Genomic DNA, 14,789 nt, shown 5'->3' with positions numbered 1-14,789 from the left:
TAACTGTAAAGAGATGTTAGGAATATGTATTTTTATGTATTTTGAACTTATACAGTATACTTTTTTTAATTAGAGAGAAGTTTCTCATCTCTGTTAGAAGTCTAGTTTTGGCTAATATTTCATTTTCTTTTATCATTTTGAGTTTTACATAATACAGTCACAAAACAAAACGAACAGGTACACTGTTTACTACCATATCCAGAGCTGTCTTCACCAAATCCAAGCTTTCCAGCTGTAAGACAGAAACCTTCAGCAAAAGCATGAAGAAAGATTACTTAAGATCTATAAACTATAATTAAACTGCTCTTAAACGTTCTTTAATGCACCATGTGTGGTGTGAGAGCTCAGCACAGTCAAATACTTTTGTAAGTAATTAGTAGAAAGACTAATTCATTCAGATGGTATTTTCTTATTAGGTCAGGGCTAAAACTGAACATAGTTATAACGTAAAAGTAATGCTGTTATGCAACACTGTATTGTAAAAGGAATAAGTACAATTTTATACTTTAGCATTTGTCATGTCTGAAAACATTTTGCTTTACAGTATATGCAATTTTTAGTTAAGGTAGGTTAAGGTATCAAAGTTTGGCATTTGTTGTTGATTACAAAGGTTCCATATAAAGTTGGTGAAAATATTTTTTAAAATTCCAGTATTTTCTTAATGCCATATTGTTTCTAAGCATACCTGTTATTCATCCATCAAATTGATTCAAGCTGCTTAAAGGATTCAGTCTGTTTTGAAGATGGTTATTGATTACTGAGATCATAAATAAACACTGTACACTTCAGTGCAGTGGTCAAGTACTGTGATTATTCAGGCATCCTTTTGTAATGCCAAATTGTCATGTTCTCAGATATAGTATTAATCTTAACACCTGAAAAAATGTCTTGTTACTGCCAGAAATTATGCATTTTTATTTGTATGCATGTATGTTCTCAGTCATTCACACTTGTTTTTATTTCTATACCATAGATGACACTGAAGGAATATGTGATACCACAATAGCCAGTGTTCATGGTCTTTACAGTAAGTCACTGATGTATACTGATGCATAACAAGACTATATGAGATCTATAAGTTTGTTTTAAAAGTTGAGTCATTCTTGTTACAGGGCAGCTTATACGGTTATGAGTTTTAGCCATGTTATTGGCATTGGAAAGAACAGGTTTCTTGTAAACTTTTTCCAATAAAATGTTACTGTACACAGTACATTTGTATTGTTGTTTTGAATATGTTCATCAAACTCCATATCTATTTGAACATGCCAGAATTCAAGAGACTGCCACACATGAGCTCAGTAACATGGAAGAATACCATTTATTTTTAATTTCAAATATTTCATAAAGATACACAAATATAAATGTAAAACATGTTGCACTTAATGGGACAATAACTTGGTTCCACTTGCAGGAACTGTTTTGTTGCACTGTTGCTGGGATACTACAAATAAAAGTCAAAATATTTTTGGTATGTTTCTTATAATTTTAGGATTCATATCATGAAGGAGCCTTGTATACAACAGCTAACACTGAATCAGTATAGCAATGATTCATGGTCATTTTACATGAAAAACCAGCTAAAATATCTTACAACTAACAGAAGTGAAATACATTAATAATTAAGTGATGGACCTTCATATGGGTAAATGATTATAATAGCTTTGCTTTAATATAATTGCACTAAAAGCTCCCCAAAAGGCATAACGACTTTAAATATTAACAATGATACGTTTATAGAAACATGCTGTTGTCAAGACCTAGAATTGTTAATGCTACTATGGTTTGCTGAAACATACCACAGATAACCCGGGCACTTAGCATATCATATGCTGGTGCCTGGGTTTCCAGCCATGAATATTAAGAGTAAAGGTTGATACAGAAAACAATGAGCAGGGAGCTGGTCAGTTTATATTTTATATACTATGCACATGTCTGGCAACAAAACACAAAAATTTATATTGCAATTTACTGGTAGGCAGGTTTACACCACTTATGATTCAATCAAAAATATAACATTTGTAAATGCAGTTTAATGTATGGCCTTTTAAAAGGATTGACATGTGTTTCATAACTGATTGATAATATCACAATATTCAGCTTTTTCAAGTAATATATAAACATTTCTGTTTAATGGTAGTGTGAATGTAGAAAAACATTTTTCATTTAATGCAGTGCAGAAATACCTGCATAAAAGGTACCTGTAAGACATGGCACCTACTATCAAATCACGTTATCAAGATAAAGAGAAATATTTTGTATTTATTTGTACATTTACACACTGAAGTTCCTTAAATACTTTGCAGTATTTCTTCTCTTAACCTAATATACAGATCCGCAGCACCAAGTGGATCTCCTGGGGCATCCCATTCATTTTCTACCATAAGCAGACAACACAGTTCAAAGACTGTTTCATCACAGGGGTGTTGACCTTTTGGGCTACACTCTTCCATACACAAAGTGATATCCTCCATAGAAATAGGCTTCAGTCTATCCTCAGCACTGTGCAGCTCTGGAAATGAGTACATTACTACTGGTCGACCCGATGCTGCACTACCACTTGGCCGGATTTTGTGCGAGTTCCATGTGTTCACAACTTCATCAAGTTCATCCTACATGAAAAACAACACAATATAAGTACCGGTATATGAAACAGACCATGTACCAGTAGATTTAGCCAAAGTTGAGGCTTATTAACTCATTAATCAACAGACATAGAAACTGACCTCTAATTAATGTAAAACCAAGCAGCAACAACAAAAGAGCACTTTCACTAAACAGCACATGGACACAGAATGGTGCTGCATGATTCTGCTGTTGAATAGATAGCCCAACACTTTATACTCAGTGTGCAATGATTCTACAATAAATTTTCAATAGAGAATTAACCAAATGATAGGATTGCTTTCTGAAACCGTGCCCAAAGGACCACTAGGTAACAGACTCCATAGTAATTTAAACCATGTGGCAATAAAAAAAAAATGCTCCATGCACCTGTGCTGAGAAAGGTGCAGTTACTTCCACTGATAACATGAATACAATTCCATCAAAGTATTAAAATGGAATCCCAAAAAGTTGATTCTGTTCATCTGGATGTAGCGTTTTCAGTGTGAGAAATGTTCTGTCAAAAAACATTCCTTACCTGGCTGATTGAGCATGCATCAAGACATATTAAAATGGAAATAAAATTCATATTTAATTTAAAGAAAAAAAAATGTTCTAACCATATTTATATTTTCTATTTATGCAGCTAAGACATTACATAGCATGAGCACATGCTTTTACCTGAATAAGATTGAGAAAGCAGAATTGGATAAGACTTTTGTCCAAAAAATCCCCTGTGAAGTGGCCATCATCCTGAAAAGTTTGAAATAAGTTCATCCAAAATTGTGCACTCTGTTTGCGTAGGGTAGCCCACCATCCTTCTATACGTTGGTTGGCCGTACTTCTTCCGTAAAGGAAACTTTTCTCACCTGCAAAACTGTCTGTGTGGTTTCTCCGTAAAAACATCTGCATTTGTTCGACACAACCATTTTCGGTACCTCGGTCAGCACGTAACCTTTCTGGACATCCACTGATGCATGAAACTGTTTTCAGAAAATAACTTGCAATCAATTTAGGGTCACTGTTTGTAGTATAAGCCTCCATCCATAAAACATAGCGGCTAAAACCATCTATGCAGCCACTGATAGCAATACCATATGGTTTCAACTTGTCATAGCCATCCATGTGCCAGAGAGCATTTGGCCCTCTGCAGCTGTACTGTCGTCTTCTCAACCGTCGAGCTCGTCTCAGTTCCACACCTTGAGGGTCAAGCAATTTGATTATGCATCTTACAGTATCTTGTGACACCACAAATCCATGTTGAATTGCACGTAGATGTAGCCAACGATAACCTTGCATCTGTCCATTTGTCATGATCTCTTGTTGGACAAAGGCTAGCACTTCCTCCAAGTTTGATTGATTCTTCCTTCTAAAAAGCCCAAGTCTTTTACAAATTCTCTTTAGAGTTCGAACACTTATAATTGTCTGATGACTATGTGCTAAAATTTAAAGTATTTCTTTGTTACTGAAAGAAAGTCTGAAATACAGTCGTATTAAGTCATCCAAATCTGACATGTCAGCCACTGTTTCTCTCACTTTGAGAGGTGAACTTTTTGCAGAAGTCCTAGTTTTCTTTTTGACAGTGGTTGCTTGCTTTTGCAGAAATTGAAGACGGCAATTCGGTCTCCGTACGAGGGAATGTAGTTTGCCAAAGTTGCGTCATCCATCAGCGCTATGACGTCACAGTCAATCTGCACACAGGAAGAAAGAAAAGACAGTCATTTTCTGCAACATTTATGCTGCAAAGCAATATTACAGTTAAGCCTCTTAGGTCACCGCTAATGCCAGTAGGAGAGTATTGACTGTAGTTATCAGAAAAGCTATCTATTTTATGCAGGGCGAAACACAATAATGAAAGAAGCAAACTAAGGCATAGCCTTTCAGTAAATAATAAATCCTCTTCTGTATTTAAAAAAAAGCGGGACTTGATTGGTTATGATGTAGGTAGTACGTCTTCTAAGGATGTTCTACGACACTGTGGTGGCGTCTGCTGTCTTTTATGTTGTGGTCTGCTGGAGTGGTGGAATGGCAGAGAGGGACAGGGGGAAACTTAACAAACTGGTCGGGAGGGCCAGCTTTAGCGGTCTGCTAAAGTCCACTGAGCAGACTGGGGAGGAGAGGATGTTGTCTAAGCTAACATCCACCATGGACAACACCTCCACGCTCTCTGCATGAGACTGTACGACCACTGAGCAGCTCGATCAGCAGTAGACTTTTGTGTACACGCTTGTGTACATAGCTCTGTACATTTTTATCTGTACATATGAATGTTACTTATGTATGTAAGACTATAACGCAGAGTCATAAATACACAGTCCATTTAGTCATTTAAGCAAAGGTATTACACATAGAACACAAAGTAACATTGTAAATCAGTCTTTGGCACAATATCGGGATTATTTCGTTATTTATTTTTGTGTTTATGCGAACAATATGCCTGATTTGCGACTTTCTGCACTTCTATTGGTTGTGCGAACAAACGTCACGTCACTCCGAGGTCAAAGTTCAACCCGGCAGCGCTCCTCAGCCAGCACTTTTATATATAGGAGAAAGATGATGTCATTCTGACATTATAAACAGTTTGCTCATTTCTTCCGACACTGTACCACTAACGTATACACAGTTACATGCACTACATTAGTTTGTGTTAGCTAACATGTTGTGAGGGGATCGTCAGTCGGCCACCGTCAGAACAACAACCGGGGCTGTGTCGGTGGCTGTGTATGAACGCCACCCATTTTTCTGAGTGAAATATCCGCATAAACATTCATTACAGCTTCTCTCCTCCGCTGTACTAAGTGTAACTTACTTGTACACATCAAATATATCAGTGATATTGGCAGGCGGCTAGCATCTGTAACACAGCTCCGCTTAACTGCCTTGAAAAACTCTGAAATAGTAGAACAATAAAATAAAATGCAACGAACCCATCTGGGATGATCCTGTGATCAACAACAGTTAAAACGTCAATTCACCTAGTATACTGTAACATCGTGAAACACGTTCATTCCTATATAACATTATAAGCTAACAAGCATGCTAACAGCTAACCGTAACTGTACCGTAACTGTTTTCCTGTAAAAATAGGAGACACCAAACTATTTCTCTTTTTTGTTACTCACCTTCTGCTCTTCCATTAATAAAATAGCATCTTCGGGGACCCCTCGGCCACGCAAAAAGTCACTTATATCCACCATATTTAGTGAATTAGTTCTCCACCTGCCAAACTGGACACATCGCTGTCACCGAAGCTGGAAGCCTGCAGGTGCCCACCTCAAAATTCTGAGATTAAAGTCAGAATTCTGACTTTAATCTCAGAATTCTGAGAATAAAGTCAGAATTCTGAGAAAAAAGTCAGAATTCTGAGATTAAAGTCAGAATTCTGAGAAAAAAGTCAGAATTCTGAGAATAAAGTCAGAATTCTGAGAAAAAAGTCAGAATTCTGACTTTATTCTCAGAATTCTGAGATTAAAGTCAGAATTCTGAGAAAAAAGTCAGAATTCTGAGAATAAAGTCAGAATTCTGAGATTAAAGTCAGAATTCTTTTTTTTTTTTTTTCCTGTGGCCCTAATCCTCTTCCGTACAGATTTGTGCAAAAACTGTTCATTTTCAAGAAAAGGTTATGCTGTTTTAGCTTAACATATTCACTTCATTCACCCTCTCTGTTTATATGCCACTATTAGAGTAGAATAAAACAGTGTTTATTTCTAATATGTAAATATAGCTAAAATAACAAGAAAAAGAAAAACTTTGCAAACACACAAAGACGTGAAGTTATCATGAATATCTCTACATCCATACGTCTATACTCAAAGGAGTAGAATGAAGTTTACACTTACTTATTCCTACCTCTTTACTAAAAATTCCATAATTTGCAAATCAGTGTTCAGAGTTTGACATATTATCCATTTAACTAATAGTAATCATTAAACTCTGTCTATCCCATAGTGTGCCATTTCTCCCCCAGTGTCTCTCTGCTCTCCTCTCTGTCACCAGCCAATTGTGGTAGATTTCCTCTCTGAGCCTGGTTCTGCTTGAATTTCCTTCCTGTTAAAATTGAGTTTTTCCTTCCTACTGTCACCAAGTGCTTGTATATTGGGCATCTTCTGATTATTGAGGATTCTTCTTAATACTATTGTTACCCTAAAACACCACAATGTGACTTTTTGTGAATTGGTGCAATATAATTAAAACTGAACTTAATGGTGCAAGTAGGATATAGTTAAGATATATTTTGTAATTATGTGAAAGCATAGTATATTACACTGAAGAATACACAAAATGTACAACTTAAAATTAACTTTATTCAGCTGTGAATAAAAAAATATCCAAGCTCACATTATGAAAAATACTTATAAAGGCCCCACATGCTTAGCCTGTTCACTGATTTGACAAACTGATTCAAAGCTAAGCTTCCAGAGGGAAGTAAACAGGCTGCTGGTCCTTCAGAAAAAAAGTGTGCATGACTTTATTGATTTAAAAAAAGACATGAAAAACATTTGACTTCAAAATCATTGCGTTTACCAGCTTAACATACATCGTCACATGTATGCACATCTAAATTCCCTTAAACATCAACAAAATTACAACTTTCAGTGCAGGTGTTCACATATGGATTTTGGTCCTGAGACCTTTAAACTGAGAGGTAATGTCTCCTCTTCCCCTCTCTCGAACTGGTATATACAGCAGGCTCAGTTACTGTGATCTCCATGTTATGGAAGTTATAGAGGAAGGAAAGGAAAGAGCAGCAGAGCGTCACTGCTGAGTGTGCATTCACTCTTTTACAGTTTGTTGAAGGCAGTACCTAAAGGAAATGTTAGGGAAGTGGCGTGTTTTCCTCAGGAAAGGAAAACTGGCTTCAGTATGGGGAACCAAAAAAGGTTGATGCACAAACATGAAAGGGAACAAAGACATTAGATCACTTGATGCTTGCTGTCTAATAACTTTTTTTCTGACTAAATGTAAAAATGGGGAGGGGGTTCTGCTTATACTTTTAAGCCATGTTCAGCTGCCAACCCCTGTTGGTTGAAACCCTGAACATTCTGTTGATTATCCCATAGATGCAGAGCCTAAAAACTGGTATTTCAGACAGTCCTTACAGTATACATTTATGCCTCCTCATTGCAGTATAGGTTCCACTTGTGTACCACAAACAGCTCAGAGTGAATGTGTGGCTGACTGATGAACACTGTTAAAACATCTGCTAATTTAACAGTTTTTTACTCCCTAAAAAACTGTATTTGCATTATAATAGCGTTTATTTAAATAGTGTTTCCTGATAGCAGCACTCTCCATGTTTTAACACACATAACCCATTCTGAAAGTAGACATGCGTGTAGCCTTAATTTATAATCTTACTGGACACATTGTGAACCATTGTGTGAGATTTGAACACTCTCTCGCCTCCTCATGACATGTAATTAGAATCAGTGTTCAGAGGACGAACGCCTGACAATCAGAGCTCTTCTTTGGCATTTGATTTCCCCGGCTTGTCCATACCGAAGAAGGAGGAGGGAAGGCTGCGGACGTCCCGCTCTCTCTTCACAAAGGCAGAGAAGGAGGAAACGCAGTTGCCAATGAAGTGGTCAGACTGGCCTAAGATGTACAAGTCCATCTGGGCAAAGTCTGGCTGAAGACTCACCACTTTCACCTGCAGAGGTCACAGTGGAAACCACAAATTAGACGGGCTTTCCTTCAGGTCTCGCTCCAGATCTTCGGGTCTTAAAGCAGGGAATTCCTCCTCTTAGAGGTACAAAAATTGTAGCTTTTATGTATCACTTTATGGTGGAAATGTCTTTACTACAAAAAAGAAAAATACAAAATTGAAGTATAATGGAGTAAGGTCACATGCAGCTTTCAAATATTTTATCGTCCTATAGATTACATATGTAAAAAAATGAGTAGCTTTATGATGCGTTCCATTTGAAGTCAGAATATCCAGTCCCCAGTCTGAATTAACAACTGGAACACCACCTCAGCAGCCACACCAACCCCGACTTCACAATTCAAGATGGTGGCATGAACGTAATCAGCTGTGAGATACTGAAGCTGGGATCTGACTATCTGACTTCTAAGGTAAATGGAGTATGAAATTAGCTCCTCCCTTTAAACCAGCATTTTCTAACTGGCTGCCCCTCATAAACGGCATGTGGGTGAAGCTTCTGGGCTCACAGCCAGCCAGATTATTTTTAGTGACTCTGTAAAGAGTTTGAAAGGTTCTTAAGTTCTCACAAACCTCCCAGCCCCTCAAGTTAGCATTAAGGACAAAGATGCCAAAACAAGCTTATGACAGACTTATGAATTCTCCACACAAGAACCCACCTTGCCTTTGAAGAGCTTTTCAATGTCCTGACTGTGCGATTCAGAGTCTGTGGCGATGTAGACAGAACGGGCGTTGGTCTTCTTTACCCACAGCTTGACAGCCCCACGAATCTCAGTTAGGTCAGGGAGACACATGGCCATAGTGAGGGGCAGGGCTTTTTGACGGTTATACCCGACGCACTGAGGGGAGGCCATGAAATGAGGTCCTGCATCGCCATTCTTCAGCAGTTTGCAGGCATTTTGCTAGAAAAGGAGACAAAGATTAAAAAGTTAGAATATAAACTGTACAGACTATAAGGTTTGACTGTTCCCTCACAATATATGGATACAATGAGCCAAAGGGGAAAAAAATGAATACAAATATTTCATTTATCGACCTCATTTGTGTCCTTGTTTCATTTCCGCATAGTTTCTTTTATGGGCTTGCTCCTCCTCTGTTGTCAGCAATGTTCCCTATAATTTTTGATGTGTCTGAGCGAACACACAAACTCCCTGAGACCCCGTTGGACCACTGTGACCAACAGCAGACGTGTGCACTGTTTTCACGCCAGTATCGAATCCATCCAAGTTACATGGTTTATTAAAATAATCAAATTACAGCATTTACATTTATGTTATACTACTTTTAATTAACTGCTTTAGCCCACTTACAATGAAAATTAAAAAAAATCTTGTTCGTGACCTGTGTAGTATGTTAAGTAAAAATAACTTGAACTCCAATTTGGAAAACAACACACTTTCTTTCTTTTTTTCTTTTCTTTTTTTTATAAAGCTCTGACTTGTATTATGAGTATGAGTCTGGGAGACTGGGCATCTGGGACAGAGTCCTGTAACTCTCTGTCTGCAAAATACAGTATATAATGACCAATGTTGGGCAATTAATTATATAGTTACTTCTTCAAAAAAGTAACTGAGTTATGCAAACAAAGGTTTTTGCAGCTGTTTACCTAAAAATGCAGCCAAGGCATTTTTTAAAATAAACATTTCAAACTATTTACAGAACAATCAGCTGTTCTGCATCAAATTTGATGCCACACAAATTATTTGTGCCATTCCAAAAAATAATTTCTGTCCACTATGAGATAAAGGAGAACAACAGCCTGATACCTGCAGGCTTGACAACAGGAGATGTATCACTCCTGTAACACCTCATTGTTCTGACACACACAACAAAACTATTGACTACATTACACACTAACTACACAAGATTTGCGCTAAACATCTCAAATCTCTCACATCTCAAAACGCCGCCGTCACTCCTAAAACTTCCCCCCCTTCCTAAACAACTAGAGGGAACATTGGTTGTCAGTAGATTTTAGTCAGTCATCACTGAGCCTTGCCTTCCTTCTCTCACCCTGGTTGGGGTGAGAGAAGATGGCCCCGCCCCTCCCTGAGCCGGGTTCTGCCGGAGGTTTCTTCCTGTTAAAAGGGAGTTTTTCCTTCCCACTGTCACCAAAGACCTTGCTCATAGGGGTCATGTGACTGTTGGGTTTTTCTCTGTATCTATTATTGTAGAATCTACTGTACAATATAAAGTGCCTTGAGGCGACTGTTGTTGTGATTTGGCGCTATATAAATAAAATTGAATTGAGCCTCAATGATGCACTGAATGAATATTCATTTACTGCTATGAACAAACCCAGATTGGGACTGAAACGGATAACCATTCACACTGACATTCATACCTATGGCCAATTTAGCTCTCTCATGAAAAACAGACTGTGCAGAGACACTTGGACCATCACAGGTATGTCTGTGATGCAGCACATGAATTCACCCAGAAGCCCACCCAACCTTCTGTTTGCAAGTGCTAGCCAATTAAGAGATCTGTGGCTCTGAAGGAAAAGGAGCTAAAACAACTCACTTTTTCAGACTGAGGGGCTGCACATAAGAGAGCATGTGAATAAAACCCTCTGTGTCCAGGGCTTGTCAAGCTTATCTCACCCAGTCTATGCCAATCCTCAGATGGATGCCAACATATGGCCTGGTCAGCAAGGTGGCAATGTGCTCTTCTCCCTCCTTCACCATCTTGTCTGACCAAACTATATAGCGCTGCAGGCCCACATGCTCTTCTATCACTGGAAACTGAGCTGGAGCCCCAGGCATGGCCAGGACAGGGTGCTCAAAGGGAGGAAACCTAACCCAAGAGCATGAAACAGTGGAATAGTGAATGAGGTAGGTTTTTTTAATGTTTTATGTCACCTTTAATAATTCTGTGTATACCTGCACTGACATGTACTCACTTCTTCATCCACTGAGGTTGGTGATAGGCACTGAAGGAAATCCCACCAAATAAGACAGACTTGTCAAAGTCCACACCGGCATAGTCCCAGAATGGCCCAAATGGGTTCCCATCCTGAAAAAATAAATCGGGATAATCTGGCCATATTAGAATGTTCAAACAGGAGCTTCTGATCAATATACAATATATAATCTGTGGACTGTCCGTGGACCGCCAGAGGGCAGCATTTCACCTGTGGCTAATCACATTAAGCCAGATAAGGTTTCTTTTAGATTCTAATTCACCTTCATTGGGCAGGACTTCTTGTCCTTACTCCGATGGGCCGCCGTCTCAAAGCAGTAGGCATTCCTCTGTCCTGAAGGCCAGTATTTGGGGGCTAGCTTCTCCATGAAGTCCTCCAAGCTGATCACACGGTGGTAGGCAGACAAAGCCTCCAGCACGAAGAACTCGCTGTAGGGAACATGGACCTGAACAGAATACATAAGAGTGGAATAAAACAACACAGCCACCTTAAGACTTGGTGTGTAATAGCTTTAACAAAATCACATTTGTGTTAGACAGATATGCTCTAGCTATTTATGTATATTTTTGACAAGTACCTGCTACTAAAGCTTAGGGCTGCAGTGCATGTGTGAAAAATAGCTTTATGTCATTTGTTCTGATATACAGCGTGTGACCAGTACCTCTGATACTTCCCAAAGGGATACTAAAAGTACACCACACAGTACACTTAACAACAGCTTTGCTCTCACCTTGCTGCCTGGACTTACATTGGTGTAGGGGTGTGTGTGATGGCGGTACACTATCCAGGGAGGGACTGCCAGGGTTCGGTTCAACATCTTTGCAAAGGCCAGAGATCCTAGGAAGTGGTCAGCCTGGTTTCCAAAGCGACCTGAATAACATGCATAATGTGCATAAAGTTGCACTTATCTATCAGTGTAAACTTTGTGCTCCTTCACATGGCATGTGTGACATACATTTACTACAAGGAAGTTCGTTGTTTAAACAAGTTAACGAGGCATGAAAACATAACTACATTATAGTCATTTCATTGCAATGGATGGCCAAAAGCTAGGAAAACTACGAAAATGTCTGTAAGCCGCTGTTATGAGTATATATACATACACACACTTTTACATTCTTAATATCTGTTCTAAATTTACTAAATCTTATTGTTGGTAAGCAACAGCAGGTCACGGCATCGCTGTCTCGTAAGTGCATTAATGGAAGGGAAGCGTGTAGTAGAAAACTAATTTTAGAACAGATCATGCTTAATCAGCTGACAAATTTTACGGAGATGCCAACTTGTGTTTTTGCGTACAGCTCTTCTGTTAATTTTTGCAATGTCCTTGATTTAAGTAAGTTTCTTACTTCATTAGTAGTAGGAATGATTAGTATTTCTTATTTCATTCGCTCTAAGGGCTGAAAGCGCCCCTCCTGTCTGAGCATACAAAGACATATATTTTAGCTGCTCAAATGTTCTCCAAGTTCAGCGTTTATTTTTATAAGGTCCTCTCTACTCAGCTTCACTGTAAAAACACTACCTCCGAAATAACAAGCACCCCCTGGGACAGCTCCTGGCTCTGTGAACTCATACATGGGCATGAAAAACTTTTGAACTCGCTAACTGTGTTACTCCGGCAGAATGAGCGCATGTAGCTACAAAGAATGATTTACCCATGCACGGGCAGTACAAAACGTAGCCATTCGCATCCCACTGCAGCTCTTCGGCAAAGGTTCGACAAGTTTGGAGTAGAAGTGATAAGAATAAACATTTTAGTGAAAGACCGTCAATGTTCTGTTGTTTAACCGCCATTGTGCTTCATGTCACATCCCACAATTCCTTGGGTTTCTTTCAATAGTTCAACTCAAACTTTGCTGCCACCTACTGCACTGGTGCTAAAGTGCACTCCTGGTAAAATCTTTGGTCTTTATCGAACAAAATGGGTGTATATCCAAGTAGAAAAGAAATACGAAGATCATAAAATATCAGGTAGCTATTCCTCGCAGTTTGACATTTTAGGGATTTGAAACAGTGAAACTTTTTGTCAGATTAAAGATGTTTAACTACATATTTAACCCCATTTAGTATAAGGAAAGGGATTTCAACAATACATCTCAGTTTTCCTGTATGATGCAGAAATGCTGCTGTAGAAATGCCCAGATGTAATTCACAATAATTAACAGAAAATGTATTTTTTTCATTGTAAAAAATAAAAATTTCTGTGAAAAAACAGGAACTTACCTGTGTTTTAATTATTATTGTTTATCTATTACTTAATTACTTTGGAAAGGGAGGGGGGGGGGATTTCTTTGGAAATGGGGGCCAGAATCAGCTTGGCCTTATGTTTGGCGCCCAGGTTCTAAAGAATTAACTCTTACTTACTAAATAAGCAACAGTAGAACCGATTTAAACATAAGCAATAGAGCCAATTTTGTACATTATTGCATCTAACTATTATTTTCTTTATGAATGACATTGGTGATTGTCTTCACATTCAGTTTTTAAAGATCAAAAAACCTGTTCTAAAACCTGAGCTACAGCCACCCACAGCCACCCACTGTAGCTCAGGTGGTAGAGCAGGTCATCCACTGATTGGAAGGTTGGTGGTTCGATTCCTGGCTTCCCCTAGTTTACTTGGGCAAGATACTAATTACTCTCCGATGCAGCCATGTGAATGTTAGCTATGAAGCACTTAGAAAGATGTGCTTGTGCGAATGGGTGAATGCACAAGTTTCGTAAAGCGCTTTGAATGCTCAGATGAGTAGAAAAGCGCTGTATAAGCCCCAGTCCATTTACCATCAACTGAACTGAAGCAGCACCTTCACAAAACAGTCCAAACTTCAAAATGATTAAAAAAAGTAAAATGACTCAAATCTGAACCAAATAGAAGATCCTTTCAGTTGCACAAGGGTTTGCCACAGCAGTTAGCTCTGCACATTTGATTTGATAGTTTTGTGATTTATTCAACTGTTTTATCTAAAATTTGGAATAACTAAGATGTTGCAGTGAATATGAACAAAATGTTTGTCGTGTTTGAAAAGGATGAAGACAAAACTGTTTAGTTGGCATACTTGTTGGTCTGCTGGGATTTTTACAACAATCACCTCAGAGAATGGTGTGGAAAAACAGAAAATATCAAGTGGGTGGCAGTTTTCTGGGTTAAAAATGCCTTCTACTCTGACCCATAATGGCCAGAGTGCCTTGAGCTGGTAGGAAGGCAGCAGTAGCTGAAATAACCATTTGCTTCAATCAAGGTATGCAGAAGATTATCTCTGAACACACCTTGAAGCAGATGGGCTACAGTGGCAAAAGATCACACCTGGTGCCACTCCTATCAGCTAAGAAGAGGAAACTGAAGATTCAAAACTTAAAAAATCCAACTGTGTTCATACAGGACTCTTTTGCTTAAAGCTAGCAGCTAACTGAGATTTTGAGGGAATACAGGAAATAACATTGCAGTTACATTCTAAACCATCTTATATGCAGAAAATGCAAATACAAAATGATGCTTGAATAATGAATGATTTATTTTCATCAGGGTGAAGTGTAGCCCATTTCTATCTAAACTGAGACATCAGCCATATTCCCAAAATGAATATCTGAGAAGTCGTATCACTTTTT

General features: G+C 38.5%; 1 protein-coding gene and 1 long non-coding RNA gene across 3 annotated transcripts; both read right to left on the bottom strand.

The window, feature by feature from the left end:
* Positions 1-1,439: 1,439 nt before the first annotated feature.
* On the bottom strand, positions 1,440-6,124 carry LOC309697248. The gene is made up of 3 exons (XR_014273779.1): positions 5,724-6,124; positions 3,283-4,292; positions 1,440-2,609 (listed from the first exon to the last, which is right to left on the bottom strand). It is a non-coding gene; the product is annotated as an uncharacterized lncRNA (long non-coding RNA).
* A 761-nt stretch (positions 6,125-6,885) lies between these two features.
* Positions 6,886-13,205, bottom strand: pofut1 (protein O-fucosyltransferase 1). 2 transcript variants are annotated; one of them, XM_082519361.1, is made up of 7 exons: positions 12,842-13,205; positions 11,935-12,056; positions 11,449-11,631; positions 11,166-11,278; positions 10,867-11,059; positions 8,923-9,165; positions 6,886-8,251 (listed from the first exon to the last, which is right to left on the bottom strand). In XM_082519361.1, exons 1-7 carry the CDS (start codon positions 12,978-12,980, stop codon positions 8,057-8,059), a joined length of 1,188 nt encoding a protein of 395 aa, XP_082375487.1. In that variant the 5' UTR covers positions 12,981-13,205; the 3' UTR covers positions 6,886-8,056. The 2 variants fall into 2 exon arrangements, with proteins under 2 accessions (XP_082375487.1, XP_082375488.1); XM_082519362.1 differs by lacking the exon at positions 12,842-13,205 and adding an exon at positions 12,709-12,823.
* Positions 13,206-14,789: the final 1,584 nt, after the last annotated feature.

Source organism: Aulonocara stuartgranti (genome assembly GCF_965226115.1).
Source record: "Aulonocara stuartgranti genome assembly, chromosome: 20".
In the NCBI taxonomy this organism is placed as follows: Eukaryota; Metazoa; Chordata; class Actinopteri; order Cichliformes; family Cichlidae; genus Aulonocara; species Aulonocara stuartgranti.
Note: the sequence above shows the minus strand (reverse complement) of the source record. Positions and strands in the feature narration are given on the sequence as shown.